General features: G+C 40.2%; 1 protein-coding gene across 1 annotated transcript in view; it reads right to left on the bottom strand.

Annotated features, from left to right (window-relative positions):
* Window positions 1–18415, bottom strand: part of atp11b (ATPase phospholipid transporting 11B (putative)) — a 51365-nt gene that overhangs the window by 32315 nt on the left and 635 nt on the right. The window contains exons 3-16 of the mRNA XM_039811525.1: window positions 17967–18047; window positions 17425–17532; window positions 16536–16664; window positions 15334–15437; window positions 14533–14580; window positions 13965–14029; window positions 13443–13524; window positions 13195–13345; window positions 11044–11241; window positions 9120–9278; window positions 6733–6920; window positions 1455–1523; window positions 1223–1296; window positions 786–889 (exon numbers count right to left, since the gene is read on the bottom strand). Coding sequence (XP_039667459.1) covers window positions 786–889; window positions 1223–1296; window positions 1455–1523; window positions 6733–6920; window positions 9120–9278; window positions 11044–11241; window positions 13195–13345; window positions 13443–13524; window positions 13965–14029; window positions 14533–14580; window positions 15334–15437; window positions 16536–16664; window positions 17425–17532; window positions 17967–18047 — 1560 coding nt within the window. The remainder of the gene's footprint in view (window positions 1–785; window positions 890–1222; window positions 1297–1454; window positions 1524–6732; window positions 6921–9119; window positions 9279–11043; window positions 11242–13194; window positions 13346–13442; window positions 13525–13964; window positions 14030–14532; window positions 14581–15333; window positions 15438–16535; window positions 16665–17424; window positions 17533–17966; window positions 18048–18415) is intronic.

Here is an 18415-nt window from a genome sequence, read left to right as displayed (position 1 = left end):
GGAGGAGAAAGATGTTGATATAAAATGATAAATGTGAGAAAGTCAAGAAGGGTAAGAGAAGAAGAGAATGAAAAGTGAGAAATATGGAAGCAGAGAGAGAAAGAACAGAAAAACAAATTATTGGAGTCTGGCTTTAAATCACGGAACCAGCCTGAGGGGTAGACGACCACAAATCAACCCAGTCCAGAGCACTGACTCCTGGGTACTGACGTCCGATGACATGATGTGGGGGGCGGATTTGTGTGTGTGTATGTAGCTGTTGTGGTGACGAATTTACAGTCTAATGGAACACAGAGCAACAGAGCCAAAAGTAATCACTTCAATGCTGGGAAATGCCAGGCCTACGCTCACAGAGACACGCATTTCTGAACACATGGACTAAGAGGCAATACAGAGTCGGATATTTGAAGGTTTCATTATAAGATTGAGGAGCACTTTTTTGTGCGAAATGTGTTATATTGAGTTTATTTAATGTGTCTCAAAGGTCTGCTTGTCTACCCTCCTTCGTATGGGTAAAATATGAATATTGATAGAGATATTAACTTAACAGGTAGATTATGATTTACCACAAAATGAAGTACATTTAATCTAAAAGAATAACATATGTAAGTTGATCAAGTGTAGCGAACATATCAGCAACTCCTTTGACTACAGATTGTCCGCACATTCAGAGAAAATGTTCTGAAACATAACGAGTTAGCTGACCACTCCCCACTGGAGAACCTATTGAGACAACACACACATTTCAAAAATATTTTGCATTTTTTTCCTTCTTCATTTCTCACCAAGGCAAATTCGTCAACATGCAGTCTCGTCTTTTCTATCTCTCCACTGGTAGTGAAAGGCAAGATGGCCGACTCTGCACCCTTGGTGAATAGCACTTGGCCTCCTTGAAAGTCAACACATATAGAAAGATAAAAAATACATATACCTTTGAGAAAATACTATAAAAATATAATTAAAAACTGTACATTTGTACACAAAATTAACTAATGAAAAGCCTTAACATATTCATTTCCACCCAAACCATTTTAATGTATTTTCAATAAAAAAAAAATTAAAAAAAGTCTTGTCTTATTAGCTTTTATACTTAGCCGGTCATGCTTTTTGATCTCCAGTCTTCTGTTTGACCATAAGATCAACATGATCAAGCTTTGATTGTAAATTGCTGCGGTCAATATTTTGTTAACAATGCTAAAATTACTATGTAAGGTGGAATTACCTGAGGGAGTCTGCAGTATGACGCTCATCCTCCTGCGGTCAGAATCAAACTCTAACACATGGAGCAGTTTGTATCTGAGAGCAAAGAGAGACACTTGTGTTGACCTCACAGGACAGACATGACCATTCCTTTTTTCACAGGTAGCTTACACAACCGTTTGTCTGCAGTCTAGATGTCATGTTTTTATTGCATGGGTATTTGTTGCTTAAGAGATTCACAGGGTTAGACGTACTTCTCTGATTTGCCAAATGTTTTGATCTCCATGGTATCTCCACTGCTGCGAGTGAAGGCCACTCCGATCCTGTGGAAAAACAGACCGCAGTTAAACCTGGAATTCTTTGGGAAATGGACATTGGGCAATAATCCAATTTGGAGTTTGGAAGGCTTTAAAAAGGTCCCATGGCATGAACATTTCACTTTGAGTTTTTTTAACATTAATATGAGTTCACCCAGCCTGCCTATGGTCCCCCAGTGGCTAGAAATGGTGATAGGTGTAAACCGAGCCCTGGGTATCATGCTCTGCCTTTGAGAAAATGAAAGCTCAGATGGGCCGATCTGGAATCTTCTCCGTATGAGGTCATTAGGAGGAAGGTTACCTCCCATTTCTCTGCTTTCTCCCAGAGAATTTGGCCCACCCATGAGAGAGAGACATCATGGCTTTCAAATGAGCAAAGTGGCAGTTGGTCAAGGCTACACCCCCACCCTCCTCCTCAATAGCTACAGACACAGAAATGGCACATGCTAAGGAAAAGCTCATTGTGGGACTGGCTCTAGTGGCTGTAATTCTGCACCAAGGCTGAATTTTGGGAAAGTAAGTAAGTAAGTAAAATGTATTTATAAAGCGCTTTTCACAGATAAAATCACAAAAGTGCTGTACAAAAGAATAGGTAACACAAACAATATAAAATGTATATACATATGTAAAATTAAAGTGACACTAGTGAAAACCCATCAACCAAAAGCTTTCCTAAATAAACATGTTTTCAGATCCTCTTTAAAAGAGACAACAGAGTCTGCCAGACGCATGGACAGGGGCAAGGCGTTCCACAGTCTGGGAGCAACAGACTCAAAAGACAGGTCCCCTCGAGTCTTATAACGAGTCTTTGGGACTAAAAGCAGGTTCTGGCCAGCGGACCGAAGGGTCCGGCCAGAGGAATACGGCTTCAAAAGGTCCAGAATGTACTGTGGGGCCTGACCGTTTAAGGCTCTGAAAGTCAGTACTAAAATCTTAAAATCAATTCTGAATTTCACAGGGAGCCAATGGAGAGCCGACAAGACTGGAGTGATATGAGACCTTCGAGGAGCACCTGTTAAAAGCCTAGCAGCAGAATTTTGAACAATTTGCAATTTGTTCAGGGCAGACTTATTCAAACAAGTAAAAACAGAATTGCAGTAGTCAAGTCTTCAGATACAGTATTAGGGGACCACTAAGGCCTATATAAAAGCATCCAAAGAGCACCATGTCATGGGACCTTTAAAGAGGGGGATAAATGCTCTAACTTGTAGCTATAGCACTCCCCTCTAACCACTCAGGGCCCTATTTTAATGATAATTGCAAAATGGTAGGTCTTGAGACTGTATGGTCTCCAAGTGCACCTGCTGTTTTGGTTCATGTATGTGCAGCAGCGCAAAGTTCAAAAGGTCTGAGTGAGGTGGAATACAGATCAGGTGCGGTGATTAATAAATACGCTCTCAGCCAGTTACATCCCTGGTCTCATCCAGGGCTCCAGACTAACTTTTTGCCTTGGTTGCACTGGTGTGCCTAACTTTTTTTTATTTAGGTGCACCAGCACAAAATTTAGGTGCACCCAACTTTTTCCTTGCGTCGCCATTAAGGCCACAATTTCAAGGTCACCTTCCATATAAATTTTTATATATATACATTTATATATATATATATATATATATATATATATATATATATATATATATATATATATATATATATATATATATATATAAAATGTTTTTATTATTATTTTAAACAAGAATAAGGAGTTGGTACATTTTTTTATTTTTTTTTATTTGAAGCACATTATACTGTACTCAAAGTCTTATAGCGGGTCCCCCCTTGCTGTCAAATGCCCCTCAGATGGCCAACACCTGTCATTTGGCCTTGACTAAACCAGCTTGCCACACTCCCTAGCATCAAATTTCTGCAAGCTGGGCCCCTCCACACTGATTCTTATCAGATCTTCCACTAGTCCAGGACTAAAAATCATAGCTCTGTATTTTTCGGCTGAATGGCTATACACAATATATATCTCTCTATCTCTAATTTATATTTTTTACAAAGTAGGCTAAATGTTCAGTTTTAAGTCAAAGCCACTTTTCACAAGCTCTTTTATCAAAACAGATGTGATTGAAATAAAATGCAAAGACAGGGTTTCCTTCCCAATTTGAAAATATACAGCTGCAACACATGTACATTATCTGAAATAAATAGCCTTCGATATATTTAAAAAATATATATCGCTGAGAAAGCTCCTTCACTTGTTTTCAATAACACCAGATAGCCCAGTAGCTCATATAGGGAGAGAGGGGGAGTACGATGGACTGAAGCTACTCACAGAGGGACGGCTGACTCATTATGAACGGGTCCAGCACGGGTCGAATGCGGGTCAGCGGCGTTACATACGTCTTGTGTAGGCTATGAAATGTCTGTATCGTCACTGCGCTGCATTTTTATGAACTATGATAATGTGGCCATGGGTCACATTTCTCGCCCAGGTCCAGCAGGCTCCGTCTCACACACTATTATTCAACGAACTGAAGTTACCGTAGTTCCATTAGGCTACCAGCGGAAGCACTGGTACCAATATAGGTTTCCCTCTCTTACTTAACCATATACAGCTTTGTTAATAACAATTAAAACTGTAGACAAATGTCAGCATGTGGACCGGCGGAGCCGTGTCTCTCCATGAGCCGCTTTCCGATGTTGCAGGTGAGCCGGCCGGTGTGTGAGTGAATGGGGGCGGGGCTGCGCGGAGGAGAGATCCAAACACAGGCACGGCTTTACAGAAGGAATGGGTCATGTACAGCAACATATAAACGACATCGCTTCGTTCGTGGAGAGGCAGCGGATGCGAGGACGTTAGGTGCACTGGTGCGATCTAGGAAAAATCTTACAAATTTTGGGCGCATTTGCCCTGTCATCACTCTGAAACAGCTGAGCCAGTCACTGTAAAGCATGACAACAATAGCTCAACCAATGAAAAGACACTTCTTTTGGGAAATGATAGTTGTCTGGATGGTGCAAAGTAACACAACGTGCAAACACAGCACCACAAATCTGCAGCCAAAGGCAGGTGTGTTTCTATCTGTGTTTTTATCATTTGTACAATGATGATTAAAATGCATAATAAAAAATGTTGATGATGCCGCTGAAATGATCGCATCAGTCCCACGCTATTTCAGTTTTTATTCTACTGTATTTCATGTTGTAAATGGTTACATACAGTAGGCTATTTATTATATATATATATATATATATATATATATATATATATATATATATATATATATATATATATATATATATATATATATATAAATAACATTTTAAGCATTATTAGGTTATTGCTGTGCATTTGCTCCAAGCATTTAGTTTGCACTAGTTGATAAAATCATAGGACTGACAGGGACGGTGCGGCAGAAACCAACATGGTTCTGAGACGTCTATTTTGAGCGCAACATCTGAGACCCAGTGTCCACTAAAATACAGCCTACTCGCTTTGCACTGCCTCATTTTTTCAGTTTGCACTTCTACTTGTATCTGTACAGGCAAAGCAAATTTCAAGGTCAGGAAAATAGCAAACAGTGGGAGGAGCACAGCTTGTGCTCCCTATTGCACCACAACGAAAATGATACCCTCCTCAGTTATTAATCCTCCTCAGGGTCATGGAGGGACGGTGCTTACAGTTTATGACATGTGTATTTACTGTGGGGAAAAAGGTAGCACATCCTACAGAAATGCAGGTGAACAAATACATGACCAAGACTCCAAACAAGGTGATAAAATGTAGGACCTCCTTGTTGTGAAGTGACTAAACACTTTATCAAACCAAGCAAATCAGACATTTTTTAAACACCAGAATACAGTGCCAAGATTTGTAGCCCAATATGTATGTGTAATCTGACCAATGGTGTCACATTTTGGTTAAATTGTGTTGTAACATTAACGGTTATATTTACGAGTGATTATTGAGGTTATAGTTCCAACTGTCTCCTTTCAGTTCAAATCAACACAGATACACTGTCCGTGGAGCATTCAGGCACTGGGTCATGGGTGCAGCCCTTCACAGCTCGACAAAATCAATTTGATGGTATGAAAACTAAATTGGCCAGAATAACTGACTCCACACACCATGAAGCCTGAAAGTTTTGTAAAACAACACAGTCTGACAATTTAGATGAGCGCTACACAGCCACAATTCTTAATCGTCAGTTTACCATTGTTTTCTTGTAGAACTAGAGAAGTGTTGTAGCTTCTCCTTTTATCAAACAGTATAGTAGCACATGGTCACTTTCAATTAATGTTCTTTCCCCTTCTGAGCCATTTTCCACACAGACCTGCTTGAGGGTTTTCTACCACTCCCTGGACATTAAATGGCTGCCTGCTCTATATTTCTGTGACAATAAGAGAGTAAGTGCCACTTTCTATTTAACCTCCACGTCCTCCAAGTATTTCAATGTCCCTTAGCAGCTGACACAGTCAGAACAGGTAGAATTTAACATGTCAACAGCCAGGATTCATATTGGTGCAATGGTCAAGAAATGGCAGATATATTATATATACAGTGCTTTATGGTGTTTTGTTTCCTTGCATCATTGGACACACAAAAAAATAAAGACTTGAATTTACACATTTCCTGAGTTGTCACACACACACACACACACACACACACACACACACACACACACACACACACACACACACACACACACACACACACACACACACACACACACACACACACACACACACACACACACACACACACACACACACACACACACACACACACACACACGAAACCCCAAGCTCTTCTGGAAGTACTGCATGTTGCCATAATACACATGAAGATGGGGCAAGTTTTCTAAAACACGTATTTCCTTCTCTCAACCTCAACTTTGACAGACTACTGTATTTCTAGGCTCAATTCAGATTTCAGCTGTTGACTTGTTCAAAGCTATAGGTGTGCGTCATAAAAATAACAGTGACTATTAACGCACGTCAAAATAATCTGTCCACCCCTGCAAAGTCGTCCAGACGCAGTGGCCTAACAGTACAAAATGCAAATACAACAACCAAAGGAATACAGCTGCTTCTATTTTTCTGTGTTATGTGAGGCACGTGTCAAACGGGTTTAAGAGGTGATGGTTGGTAGAAACAGCGGGGACAAGGCAGGAGCACACTTGTATGAATCAAATAGCTTAGCAGGTTCTTCAACCTATGCACTACATTTAAATAAGAGAAGTCTCTTGAAGAAGCTCTAATGTAACCTTACCTCTTTGTGGCCTCTACTAAAGCTTTCTCGTCCGGTGAAGAGGCGTAGTATTCCATGTGATTGGAAGAGAAACCGTTTGCGTGGGAAAATGGGTCTCCTCCTCCAACCGGGCAGTCTGGCTGGTCGTAGCTGATCTGAACCGTGTGACACAAGGACACTGCCTTGAGAAATAACAATTCCTCACCGATCTGGATGGAGAGACAACAGGGAGGGACGAGAGAGGAAGAGACACCATCAATTCTTATTCTTATATAGATGTGATTCAGTGTCACAGAGTCCGGTTGATTTGGGTAAAGTGTACACTGTATGTTTGCACATTTTGTGCATATGCTGTTACCAACAATAAATCGTATCAATTAGCTGTGCAATCACAGGTATCACAAGCATTTTCACATCTCCATTTCATAGAACACATAAATTAGTTCAATTATCTATTGCTGATCACATGAATAGCTTGAGGCAAAAAGCAGTCCCTAAGTTAATTAAGTCATATTTGATGGTATATTGGTCTATCTATCTATTAGTGCTGTCAAACGATTGAAATATTTAATCGCATTAATGTCATAGTTAACTCGCAATTAATCGCACAATTTTATCTATTTTAAATGTCCCTTGATTTCTTTTTGTCCCATTATTTTTTCTCATTTTAAATGCTCTTATCAACATGATACAATACTTATAAAAATGGTGCCTGAACTGAAAGATATATACATTTAAAAAAGGAGCACCTTGTTCAATTGTATTCGTCTGTTTGTTATGTTCAAAAATATAAAACAATAAAAAGTTGATCTAAAAAAAAGGAGCACAAAACAGTGAAAACAACCACTGGATGGGAAAAGGGTATTTACAATTACAGTGAATGCACCACAAGGCTGGCAAGGCCAGCAACATAACATCATGACTGCGTTTTTCAGACAACGGCAGCTACAGTCCGGTGTTGGAGTCCACTCAGTGAAATAAAGACACACTTTACACCGTTTAGCTGTAAACATTTTAACCGTGTTTAATCCAGCTGCTAGCAAACAGTAGGCTAACGTTACCTGCTGCTAAGTGTAGTGTTGACTGGCCTCCTGTGCGGCAATGTTTCAGTTCCCTCTAACGTGCATTTTCGGAGCATCAGAAAGAAGCGCAGGCATCTAAGTGGCACCTAAATAAGGAACCGAAATCCGCGTTGCTATTTGGTCCGGTAGATAACGCTCGTTAAGGCACCGGTGCCGTATTAGCACTGGGTCTCGGACCCCATTCAAAACGTCAATTTTTTTGGTAAAAAAGCGACTAGTTTGCAGGTATGTACTACTCTTTGGCCGGCTTGCAAGCAAATGCAAACAAGTGTGTGCAGCGTGCATGTTGTTTTGTTTCCGGTCTAGCTAGATCCGGTGTGGTGTTGTAGTTTTCCTAATGTTACTAATTGTTGCAACAGCATGTGAAAAAACTACAAAGTTTGCTGGGCCAAAAATAATGTTAATCTCGCGATAAAAAAATTTACACCGCTAAAATGGGTTTGCGTTAACGCCATTAATAACGCGTTTAACTGACAGCACTAATATATATATATACATAAATAAGGGTTGTGCCGATGGACGATATCATTTAAACTAGCAAAGACACAAAGACATAGGGCTCCTTAAGTGGAAGCTACTTTTTCCCCCCTTACGTGCAACCTATTTGTGAAAAAGACCATCGCTTTGAGCAGACTGGATTGGCTGTAGTGATACATTCTCTCTCTCTCTCCCTTTCAGTTGTAGCTCGCTCTACCTTCTAGTAACGTTGGACACAGTGGTGTCGAGTGAGAGAGAAAAAAGCGTTAAAGTGGAACGCTATCACACTTTCCTTTCTCCCCTCATTGGACTAAGTTTGTCGACACTACTGTGTGCGTGCATCAATAAGTAAGTCTGAGGTCCTGTAGGTACGGGACGATGTTATGCAGGATTTATGAATGTACGTTAGCAACAGGCTAATTCACGAGGGTGCTATTTTATGTGTGAGCTAATATTGCACATCTGTTTATGTGCGCTGCAAGAGTTATGTTTCTGTTTATTGAATGCGTTATTTAGTGCAAACATAATCGAGAATGTAGTTTAAACTCCGTAATGATGTTATATTAGGTTATTACTGTCGCTCTGTTGAAGGCAAACGTCCCACTGTACTGTCGTTACGTAGATCACGGACATTTGATTGACTTTACTGCGCCGTAGTTAAGTGAAAGTAGGTCAAGTTGTAAAAAACTGCCCCTACCAGCCGGGCACCATTTACAGAGGGCATTTAAATGTATGTCTAATCGTTTCTATGTCAACTGTTAGCCCATGGTAGTAGAAAAAAATATTTATGTAAAGAGACATCGCCCAACCCTAATATATATTATGCTGTATATAGTATATATGAGTTACCAGGTGAGGCATGGAACCATCTGGTGTATCGTCAGTCATTCCTTCTGGTACCAGTTTACCGTTGACTTCGCGGTACTTTGTTCCGTTAATTGAACACTCACGGAAGTGCATCTCGTTTTCGGTTAGCGTCCCCGTCTTATCTGTAAACACATACTCCACCTAGGAAACAGAAACACAAAGATACACACATAAGTTTAGTATTATGTAGTTGAGTAGTAACGGTGAGGCAGAGATCAAGTTCCCTTTCATCATATTAGAATGAAATTCCATGGGTTAAATATTACTTTTAATATTATACTTAACACTTAAATTATGAATAAATTAGGGCTGCTCGATTATGGAAAAAATAATAATCACGATTATTTTGGTCAATATTGAAATCACGATTAATCATTAACATTTGGATATAATGGATAGTGTCCAGGGTATAATCTGTTAGTGTCCTTTATCTCACAGAAAGAGTCTTTGGATCAGAATAAAATCTGTTTAACTACTGTTAGTCGGTTCAGCTTTACAGATATCACACATAATGTTACACAGCTAATGAACAGTTCCACAGACATAACACAATGTGCATCTCACATCACATGTTCACTCACTATGACCACTACTACTGTCATTACTAAACATTGTGCCAAAATATCAACAATAATGTCGCCGTCAGTGGGCTTATTTGCTAGCTAACCTTAGGAAAACTCCAGCACATAGACGGTACCTTAGAGTAACGTTACGTGAAACAGGTGATTTAACATACCTGCTCATTTACATACAGTTTAACAACAAAACTAAATGCTGAGGGAACATTACTATGTTTTTTCATGTTGTTTTTGAGCAGTATGCCTATGCACCCCCACTAAGCTGGAAAAAGTTTTAAACAGTAAGTGAATACATCGTGTCGGGGGAATACAACGTCTCTAGACAGTATACTACAGCGGGGGGGGCAAAGGCAGAGGGACCGCAGGGTTAGCTAACGTTAGCTGTTCCCAGACAACGGAGTTGGTTTTGCCTGTTTTTGCTCACCAAACGCTGCTGCCATCTTTACTCGCGCTGAGTTTTTAAATTCCAGCGGATGATATGCACACGACTTGCCTCCCTGACTGGCTTCGGGAGGGGCAGATGTGCGCGTTCGGATGTGCGCATGCATGTGTCATTCAGAACACAAGACAAAATAAGAGTGTTCTTGCAAAACAGAACAGGGCAAAATAATCGTTTTTTCTCGATTATACTATTTTGGTGATCGTTGGGAGTCAAAATCGAAATTCAATTAATTGCACAGCCCTAGAATAAATTGCATCTGTTTTAGGTTTCTTGCTATATCCAAATAGGCATATTTACTGCAATACAACATACTGCAGAGCCATTAAATCCCTAAACAGCTCTCCATCTTAGTACCAGCACCACATGGAAAAAAGGTTCCCCTAACGTGCCTGTATAAATTGTACATCTCTTCACACTGGTTTTCTAATACTACTTTTTATGCCAACCATACTAGCGGTAATTTATCTATTTATTGCAAAGTTGTGGATTTGCGCTATGCATCCCTATGCAACATGTCACTTTAAACTTGACATCTGTTATTTTAGCCTCCTGGACTGTCATCCAGGTATGTAGTGATCGGTGTCCCCTTTTTATCTGCCTTTTTTATCTGCTTGTGTCAAGTGTGATCCCATGTGTGTATATATTAGCTCTATGTTTTTTTGTTGTATTGTGTTGATGTCCTGTCATGAGCACACTGAAGCAAATTCCTAGCAACTTGCACCAATGGCAATAAAGTCTTGAATCTTGATGTATATTACACTACACATACTACATAATATCTGACGGGAAAACTTTTTTCAGGCAAATGTGTATGTGAGTGATGTAAAGTTATATGAATCTATACTCTCTTGCTCTATGCATGCGCTACTGCACTTCCATTCCATACCTGACCCAGCTCCTCATTGAGGTCAGAGGTGTTGACCTGAGCTTTCTGGTCGCTCTCCTCGTGGTAAAGGTCCAAATCCCAGCCAATGAAAAAGGAGCCCAGGAACTTTTGCATCTCCACAGTAACGTAGAGCGAGATGGGGATGATGAAGTTGTAGAGGACCAGAAATGCCAAGAAGTCTGAGATGAACTTCAAGATCTAAAGAAGGATCCGAGTACATTTTATAAAAAAACGGACACAAGAGGAGGGCAACACAATGAGGATACGAGTGAAACAAGACAGTAAGATAAGCCAATGTTACCTAAACTTCAGGGTAACAAATAAAAACATTTTTGTTTGTTTGAATTGAAGTTGCATGCAAGATAGAGAGTGGGTGAAAGAGAACACAAAAACAACTGAGGAGGAGTGTCAGTGTAACGCTTATCAGTTCAATTTTCTAGGCACAAACGGACATTTGGACAAACAGAAAAATGGGTTCAAATATCCAATTTTTAATTTTTTTCCACCTTGACAAATTAAAAAATTGGATCTTTAAACGTTTTTTTCCAATTTTCTGTTTTTAGTCCAAGGATCAGAAATTGAGAAAATTACAAACTTGCCTCTGAGCTCCAATTATTCAATACTGCCATGGTATTCTCTACTTTGCGGTATATGCAGGTCAGTAACTGCATATGGACCAAAATGAAAAACTGATAGACTTTGGGGTCAGAGGTGCAACTGATGGTTTCGAGTGGGGGCGGGGGCGCAGCTAGGCGGAACGAGGGAGAGGATATCATTGCAGTATTGAATAATTGGAGCCCAGACGCAATTTTGTAATTTTCTAAATTTCTGATCCTCTGAATAAAAACAGAAAATTGGAAAAACAGGTTAAAAATCAAATTTTTTAATTTGTCAAGGCGGGAAAAAAATGAAAAATTTGATATTTGAACCCATTTTTCAGTTTTTCCAAATGTCCGTTTGTGCTTAGAAAATTGAACTGATAAGCGTTACACTGACCGAGGAGGATGATGGGTACAAAAAATGAAAATATGGGAAGTCTGTAAAAGAACTAAAAAAATCCTCAAAACCTTTAAAAGTAAAAAGGTTGTCATCTGATCCGTTTAAAATAACTTTTCAAGTGGCAAATGATTTTTGCATTTAATCTCAGCTAAAATTGGCCATGTTCCATCTGATATGAAAAATACAGAAATGCACTTGGCAATGGGGTAATGCAACGTCATTTGGTCAATGGAGGAAAAGATTAAGGTTGCAAAAGATTTTTGCTTAATACACATACACAGCCACACACAGAATGATCACTGATCCTTCTAAATTAAAGCAGGCAGGGCAATTAATTCCCATTATGGAGTTAATAATGTCATGTGACAGGAAAGAAGAGTGAGAAAGGACCACAGACTGAGAGAGTATCAGCAGCCAAAGGACACGTATATGACATGTTATACCTGGAATTGAGATCTAACAAAATAAAGAAATCAATTTCTCTTTTTTTGGACTTGAATATTGTAATCTTTAGGCCTTACATTTAAAAAAATGTCAGACTTTTGAAGAACCGATAGATTCCCTGGAGAAAGTATATAGCTGTGATGTGGAGACATGCAGTCATTGGTAAAGGGTAAACACTGTAACGGGGCCAGGGGGTTTAAACTAAAGGTAAAAACACAGCCATTAATTTGTTGCTGGTATTCCTCTCTCTGTCTCCAGGGAAAAGGGAAGCGAATGTACTGGACTGTGATTTTTTTCCCCCCTCTGTCTCAATACATAGAGGCTGCTGTTCTCTCTGACTGATTGGTGTTGGCAGGTAGGCAGATAGGCCGGCAGACTGTCCCCATGAAAGACATTTCCTCTCTTAAGCCTTGTCACAAAATCTAGAGTCACTAACACCGCCCTTCCAGCATCCTTCTAGGACTCTGTGTGTGTATGTGGTTTCAAGCGTGGGCTCACCGTTATATCTTCACTAAACTCTCTCTATTAACTTATATTGGCAGTAGGGAGAAAAAGCCCATTATTATTTGGCGAGGGAATTAAGTGGAGAAAAAGAAAGAAAGAGAGAAAATCTCACCTCATCTTATCTCTGGGGCTGATAGCCTGCACCACTTACAAAGGGGAAATCAATAAGAATACATTCTGATGCCTAATGCGAAGAAGACTTACAGGACTGCTGTTTCTCTCCTGTTCAGTCTTTTGGTTGTAGAAAGGCTCGTCCCATTTGTCCTCAGCTTGCCAGGCATACTTCAAGATAGTGCTGAGGACGGCCTCAAACAGCAAGATGCCCAGGTAGATGATTAGGAAGGTGTTCATGGACCTGACACAGGAAGATATTTTAAAGTTGCATGTTAAATTAGGCACATCTGAAAACAGGAATATTTTGCTTACACCGAGAGGCAACAGAAAATGCTCACTTCTCTACTGCAGAGCGTTTCTGGGACTTGCATTTATAGTTGAGGGCCATCTTGGACTCCATTCCTGTGTAAACAGCCACACCTGCAACAGCACAGCTGGTTGAAGTATTACCTCCAGATTATGGGTGATTAGACCACTATACTACTGACGAATTGCACATGAAGTCATGAGAACATAACACCCAATTATAACCGTATACACGGACACACTAGTGCTATAAAAGTCTTCGGTTGACATAATCAAACCTCAGGCATATGATAATTGGCCTGTCCTACCCATATTGTCAACGGAGCTTGGCTTGTCTGTATCACAGCTGCGACGTGGCTGTGTCACACCTCTCTATCACGCTTCCAACATCCACTGGAATCATTTCAGAAGCAACCTGAGCTTGAGCCTATGTCTTTCTCTCTCAACTTTCCTATTGTAAAAAAAAATATTTACCCCCCTAGCTGCTCCCCTCTCAGGTGGAGGTTTTGCTTTTGCAGGACCCTTTTTTTTTTATTCTACCTGCATTGACTCACCAAAAATCTCTTTGGTATTTTTCAACCTGGCTCCTCGCAGCAGCAAATTTTCTGGGCCCAGCGGTCTGACATAAAAGCAAACAAAAACAACATAAATACAGAGAAAGATGGATGTGGCTGTAATAGGATTTGGGCACAAACAAGACACAGTCGGCACTTGACAAACATTTAACAACAGTCTATGAGGCTCATACATCTTCTGTATATAATTTTGCTGCTCATTTTTGTCTTTTGGTGGCATAGTAGCCTACTGCTGATAACATATCTGAGATAGTTTAGTCCCTTTAGGCCGGTGTGCAGGTCATTTTGTAACATGTTGTAACCCTTTGCTAAAAGCACATTACATGAACAACTATGGCTCACACAGATATGCTGTCATGTTTTACCCCTTAACTACTGTCCCATTTTATTTGTCTGATGGTGTAACCTTGGTAGCAGTACATGAATCAGAAGGCCCTGTATCCATATTATTGGGGGTGTCGGTTTAGCAGTGCCTTCAGCTTATCCAGCACACATATAATTACTAATTTAATTATTAGCCAAAGCAGCTGGACAAATCTGGTCTCACCTGACTATCTCCTCTCCATGCTGAGTCACCGTAATCCGACCGACGAACCTGGAAAACGCCAAAAGCATTTTAGTTGAGTGGTGTGGGAGAGACAGTAACTAAGTTCACATACACACAGGAAACCAGGCTACTGGAATAAATCTGAAAATCTGAGGATTTACATGCATTTTAATAACCTGATTACTGTAAAACGTGTGTGTATATGCAGCTGGTCAGTAATCATATCATCATAGAGAGCGACAGCGACCAAGAGAGGTGGAAGGGAGAAAACTGCCACCGAAACAAACTGCCTGATCTAAATATAAACTGATCGATCCTAAAGTAGCCAACTGAGACAGACAAGAGGAAGAGTGGTTGTTGAAGAGGCGTTGAAGCCATCTCACCCCATCATCCATTTAATTCCACATCTCTTGCAGGGCATTTCTAACATGTATTAATCATATGGCTTTTAAAGTGGGTTCTGGAGACTTCTAGGGGTCTTCGGGGACCCCAGAAAATAAAGTGAGTGAAAATCATCTGTACTTCGTTATTTAGTTATACGATTAAAAATGAAAATCGAGAATAAAAGAATAAGCATAAAGATTTTCCTATATGAGGATTCAAAAGGCAGAATCGTTATTTCTAATGTTCTAAAACGTGTTTACCAGGAGTATCCTTTGCTTACTGTACATGCTTCACATATACAAGCACATTGAGTTTACACCGGTTGTTTGAAATGTGCTAAATAAATAAACTTGAATTTACACTGGACGTTTCATGCTCTCATCCTAAAAGGTGTGTGTATACACAAGTGCCAACTACCTGTACAGGTCGGCTTCCGGTTGTTGACACTCCACCACAGCCTGCAGGGACTCCAGTTGGGACACCGACTGACACACTGCCGTCTCTGCCACAGAGTAGTGAGTCTAGATACAGACGCACAGTTAAATGCTAATGAATGGGATGCATTGTTTAAAATTGGACAAATGTACGTTACAGTTTATCATACTAAAGAACAAATAGATCTACAAAACACTTTTTATTTATAAAAAAAAACTGGTTCAACTTGTCAGTTGCAGCTGCTGTGCAAGGGAGGAGGCAGCAATTCAACCCTGACCAAGCGAAGGAGGGAGAGTGTCAGAGTAGGGTGAATGAGAGGTCTGTCTCTACGGTAATCACCTATTCAAGCAAACCCACACTTGCAAAAATGACTGAATGTTTGAGTAACACATGGAAGAGCAACACTGCAGTGCATCTACTGCGAAATCTGTTCTCCTATGAGAGTAACATGGTGCAGTGAGAAAATGCATCACTCATCAGCAGCCTTGACTAGCTGACATGGTTACCTTCACTTCACATCCTCGAATGCAGCCATGTGTCGACTCCATTTGGGACCACTGTTCTAAACCTCTGACACCCAACATATTCTGACCCTGAACAAAACAGCTGAGCTCTTTTTGCCAAACTTTTCATATATATTTGGTCAAATAAACCTGGTCCAATAATACTGTAGCTACAGTATTTTTGTCAGGCTGGGTTTAGGCATTCCTAAAGAGAAAGGATATGAATGTGCTTCTGCAGTATTACTGTGCTATACAGCACAGTGTACAAACAGCTGCAGCTGACAGCAATTTATATAAATATCAAACAGTGCAAAGACTGTTCAAACCCATTTCTAGGCCAACACCAAAAACCCACTATGCTATATAATTAAACTAACAGAAGCAGCAGCATCTCATTAGAGAGGCAATTAAGCAACAACGCCTCTGGCAAGACTGTGGGGGTTAGGAGAGGTGAGCAGAGGACTTTCTAAATACAAAATTAAGATTGTGGTATTATCATATCCAAGCCATTTGAAGACTTATTCCAATAGATCAACACACACACAGACTGGCATTAGTTGGCTTGTGGAGTTTGCAGTTTTGAATCCCTGAATATGTCGCTATCTATTTTTACTCAAACGGTTTGTGCCATAAATAGTAGTAATAATCGTTACCAAAGCGTGCGCGCGCGCACACACACACCTTTAGGTTGGTCTCTCCATCGAGGCTGGCTGTGGTGATGTGGCAGGTGCCATCTCCACGATCTGATGACAGCAACGCCAGGTCAGCTGGGAACGTCTCGTCTTTAGCCACACGAACAATGTCCCCCACCTAGGCGCACACGCACACACTCATTCTTAGTGTGAAGTTTCATATTAGTTTTTATGTGTAAATTCTCTAAGTTTCTCAACTTAATGTGAAGAAAAGTATAGATGTTTCTAATTTGGTTTCCAGAACAAATGATTTACAGAGCAGATATTTAAGATAATGGAGATAGCAGAAGGGGATGGACATATCAGGCTTTATCCCAGCAGTGTACATCCGTTGAGCCAGACTACTGATTTGGCTACGGACACACTTGTTACAGTGTCTGAGAAGCCTGAGCTCTGAGGATTTGTGTACACAGGTAACAGGCATAACCAGGCAGCAGACAACTCATCAGTAACAGGAAAGGTAACAGCAAGACCCATTCATGATAACTGTGGGCTGTAAATATGCAAATAGCTCAAGAATTGGGTAATGTTTATGGTTTATGGTAGATTCGTGTTACTGCAACAAATGCAACATTCACAGAAAATGTTCCATCACATTTGTGTTGGACACTATTAATGCACCAGTTTCTTGCAGTTGTAACCTATACAAAAGTTCTTTTCATTGACATCTTATATTACCTATTATACAGACTAGCTCTACAGACACACCATGAGCACCAGGAATTTAACAGCCAAGCTTAAGTTATTTATGGCTGTTGACTATGAGCTGCGTAAAAGTTATTTTTAGGTACTTTAGCCCTGTTCTTAAACATGGTCTAAAGCTTTGAACTTGACTAACTGGTATAAGTTCCCTAAGGGTGTCGTTTTTGCCATCTTACCCTGATGTTCTTGGATCTTGTCTGCACCAGACTTCCACTGCGAACCACAAACACCGGAGCTCCATTCACCTCGTTGTCCGCTTTGTGTCTTAGCCAATCCTCGTAGCCCTTATGAAGAAATTCATTCAATAAGCAGTCACGTACAGCGATATAGCATTTTTGATCAACAGTGATGACATGGTGCTGGCACAACTAGTCACTGATCAACTGAAGAGCCCAATAGGTGTTTAAGCTATTCCAAACACACCTTTTTATATCAATGCCAAGTTCATCACTGATTAGAGAAATAAAGCCTCCTGAATCAACTGCAGCATTTTCACATTTACATAAATTTAACATTGTGACTTTTTTTTTTTTTTTGAATTTAGAGGAATGGTTCAGGTTTTCCTAATCAATTTAATTTCAACTGAATACAAGTTGGATATCTGAAGTCCCCCCATTAAAACAATATTATTAAAACAAACTGTAATAATACTGCATGTATGGCAGTTCCCCATTTTCAGCCCGACAAAGAGGAAGCCATCATGTGCTTGTGTTCTCACCTGTTTAATGGCAGTCACTGTGATCACAAAGAAGAGAGGCAGGCCGCTGGTGACTGGGGAAGTTGGGGTGTCTATCATTAACTGGAAAGATAAGCACAGAGAACAGTTTGCAGAGATTTCAACACATTGGAAGTGCAGCAGAAAGAATATGATACCAGGGACTCAGTAAGCGCACTAGGAAGACAACAGAGAGAAGTAGTGGCTGATGTGTTAAACAGGAAACACCTACAACTTCCCTCAGAGGTTAACTGCTAGTTTAGAATCACACACACACACACACACACACACACACACACACACACACACACACACACCATTTGTTAAGAAACTTTTACACATAGAGCCTTTTCTAGACAGTCATGTCAACTGCACTGGCTTCACTATATAGGCCCACATAAATCCGGAGAAGGCTGAATATATCCTACGTTAGCACAGGTTGACTGATGCAT

This window comes from Perca fluviatilis, chromosome 9 (genome assembly GCF_010015445.1).
Source record: "Perca fluviatilis chromosome 9, GENO_Pfluv_1.0, whole genome shotgun sequence".
Taxonomy (NCBI): Eukaryota; Metazoa; Chordata; class Actinopteri; order Perciformes; family Percidae; genus Perca; species Perca fluviatilis.
This window is presented reverse-complemented; position numbering and strand designations above follow the sequence as displayed.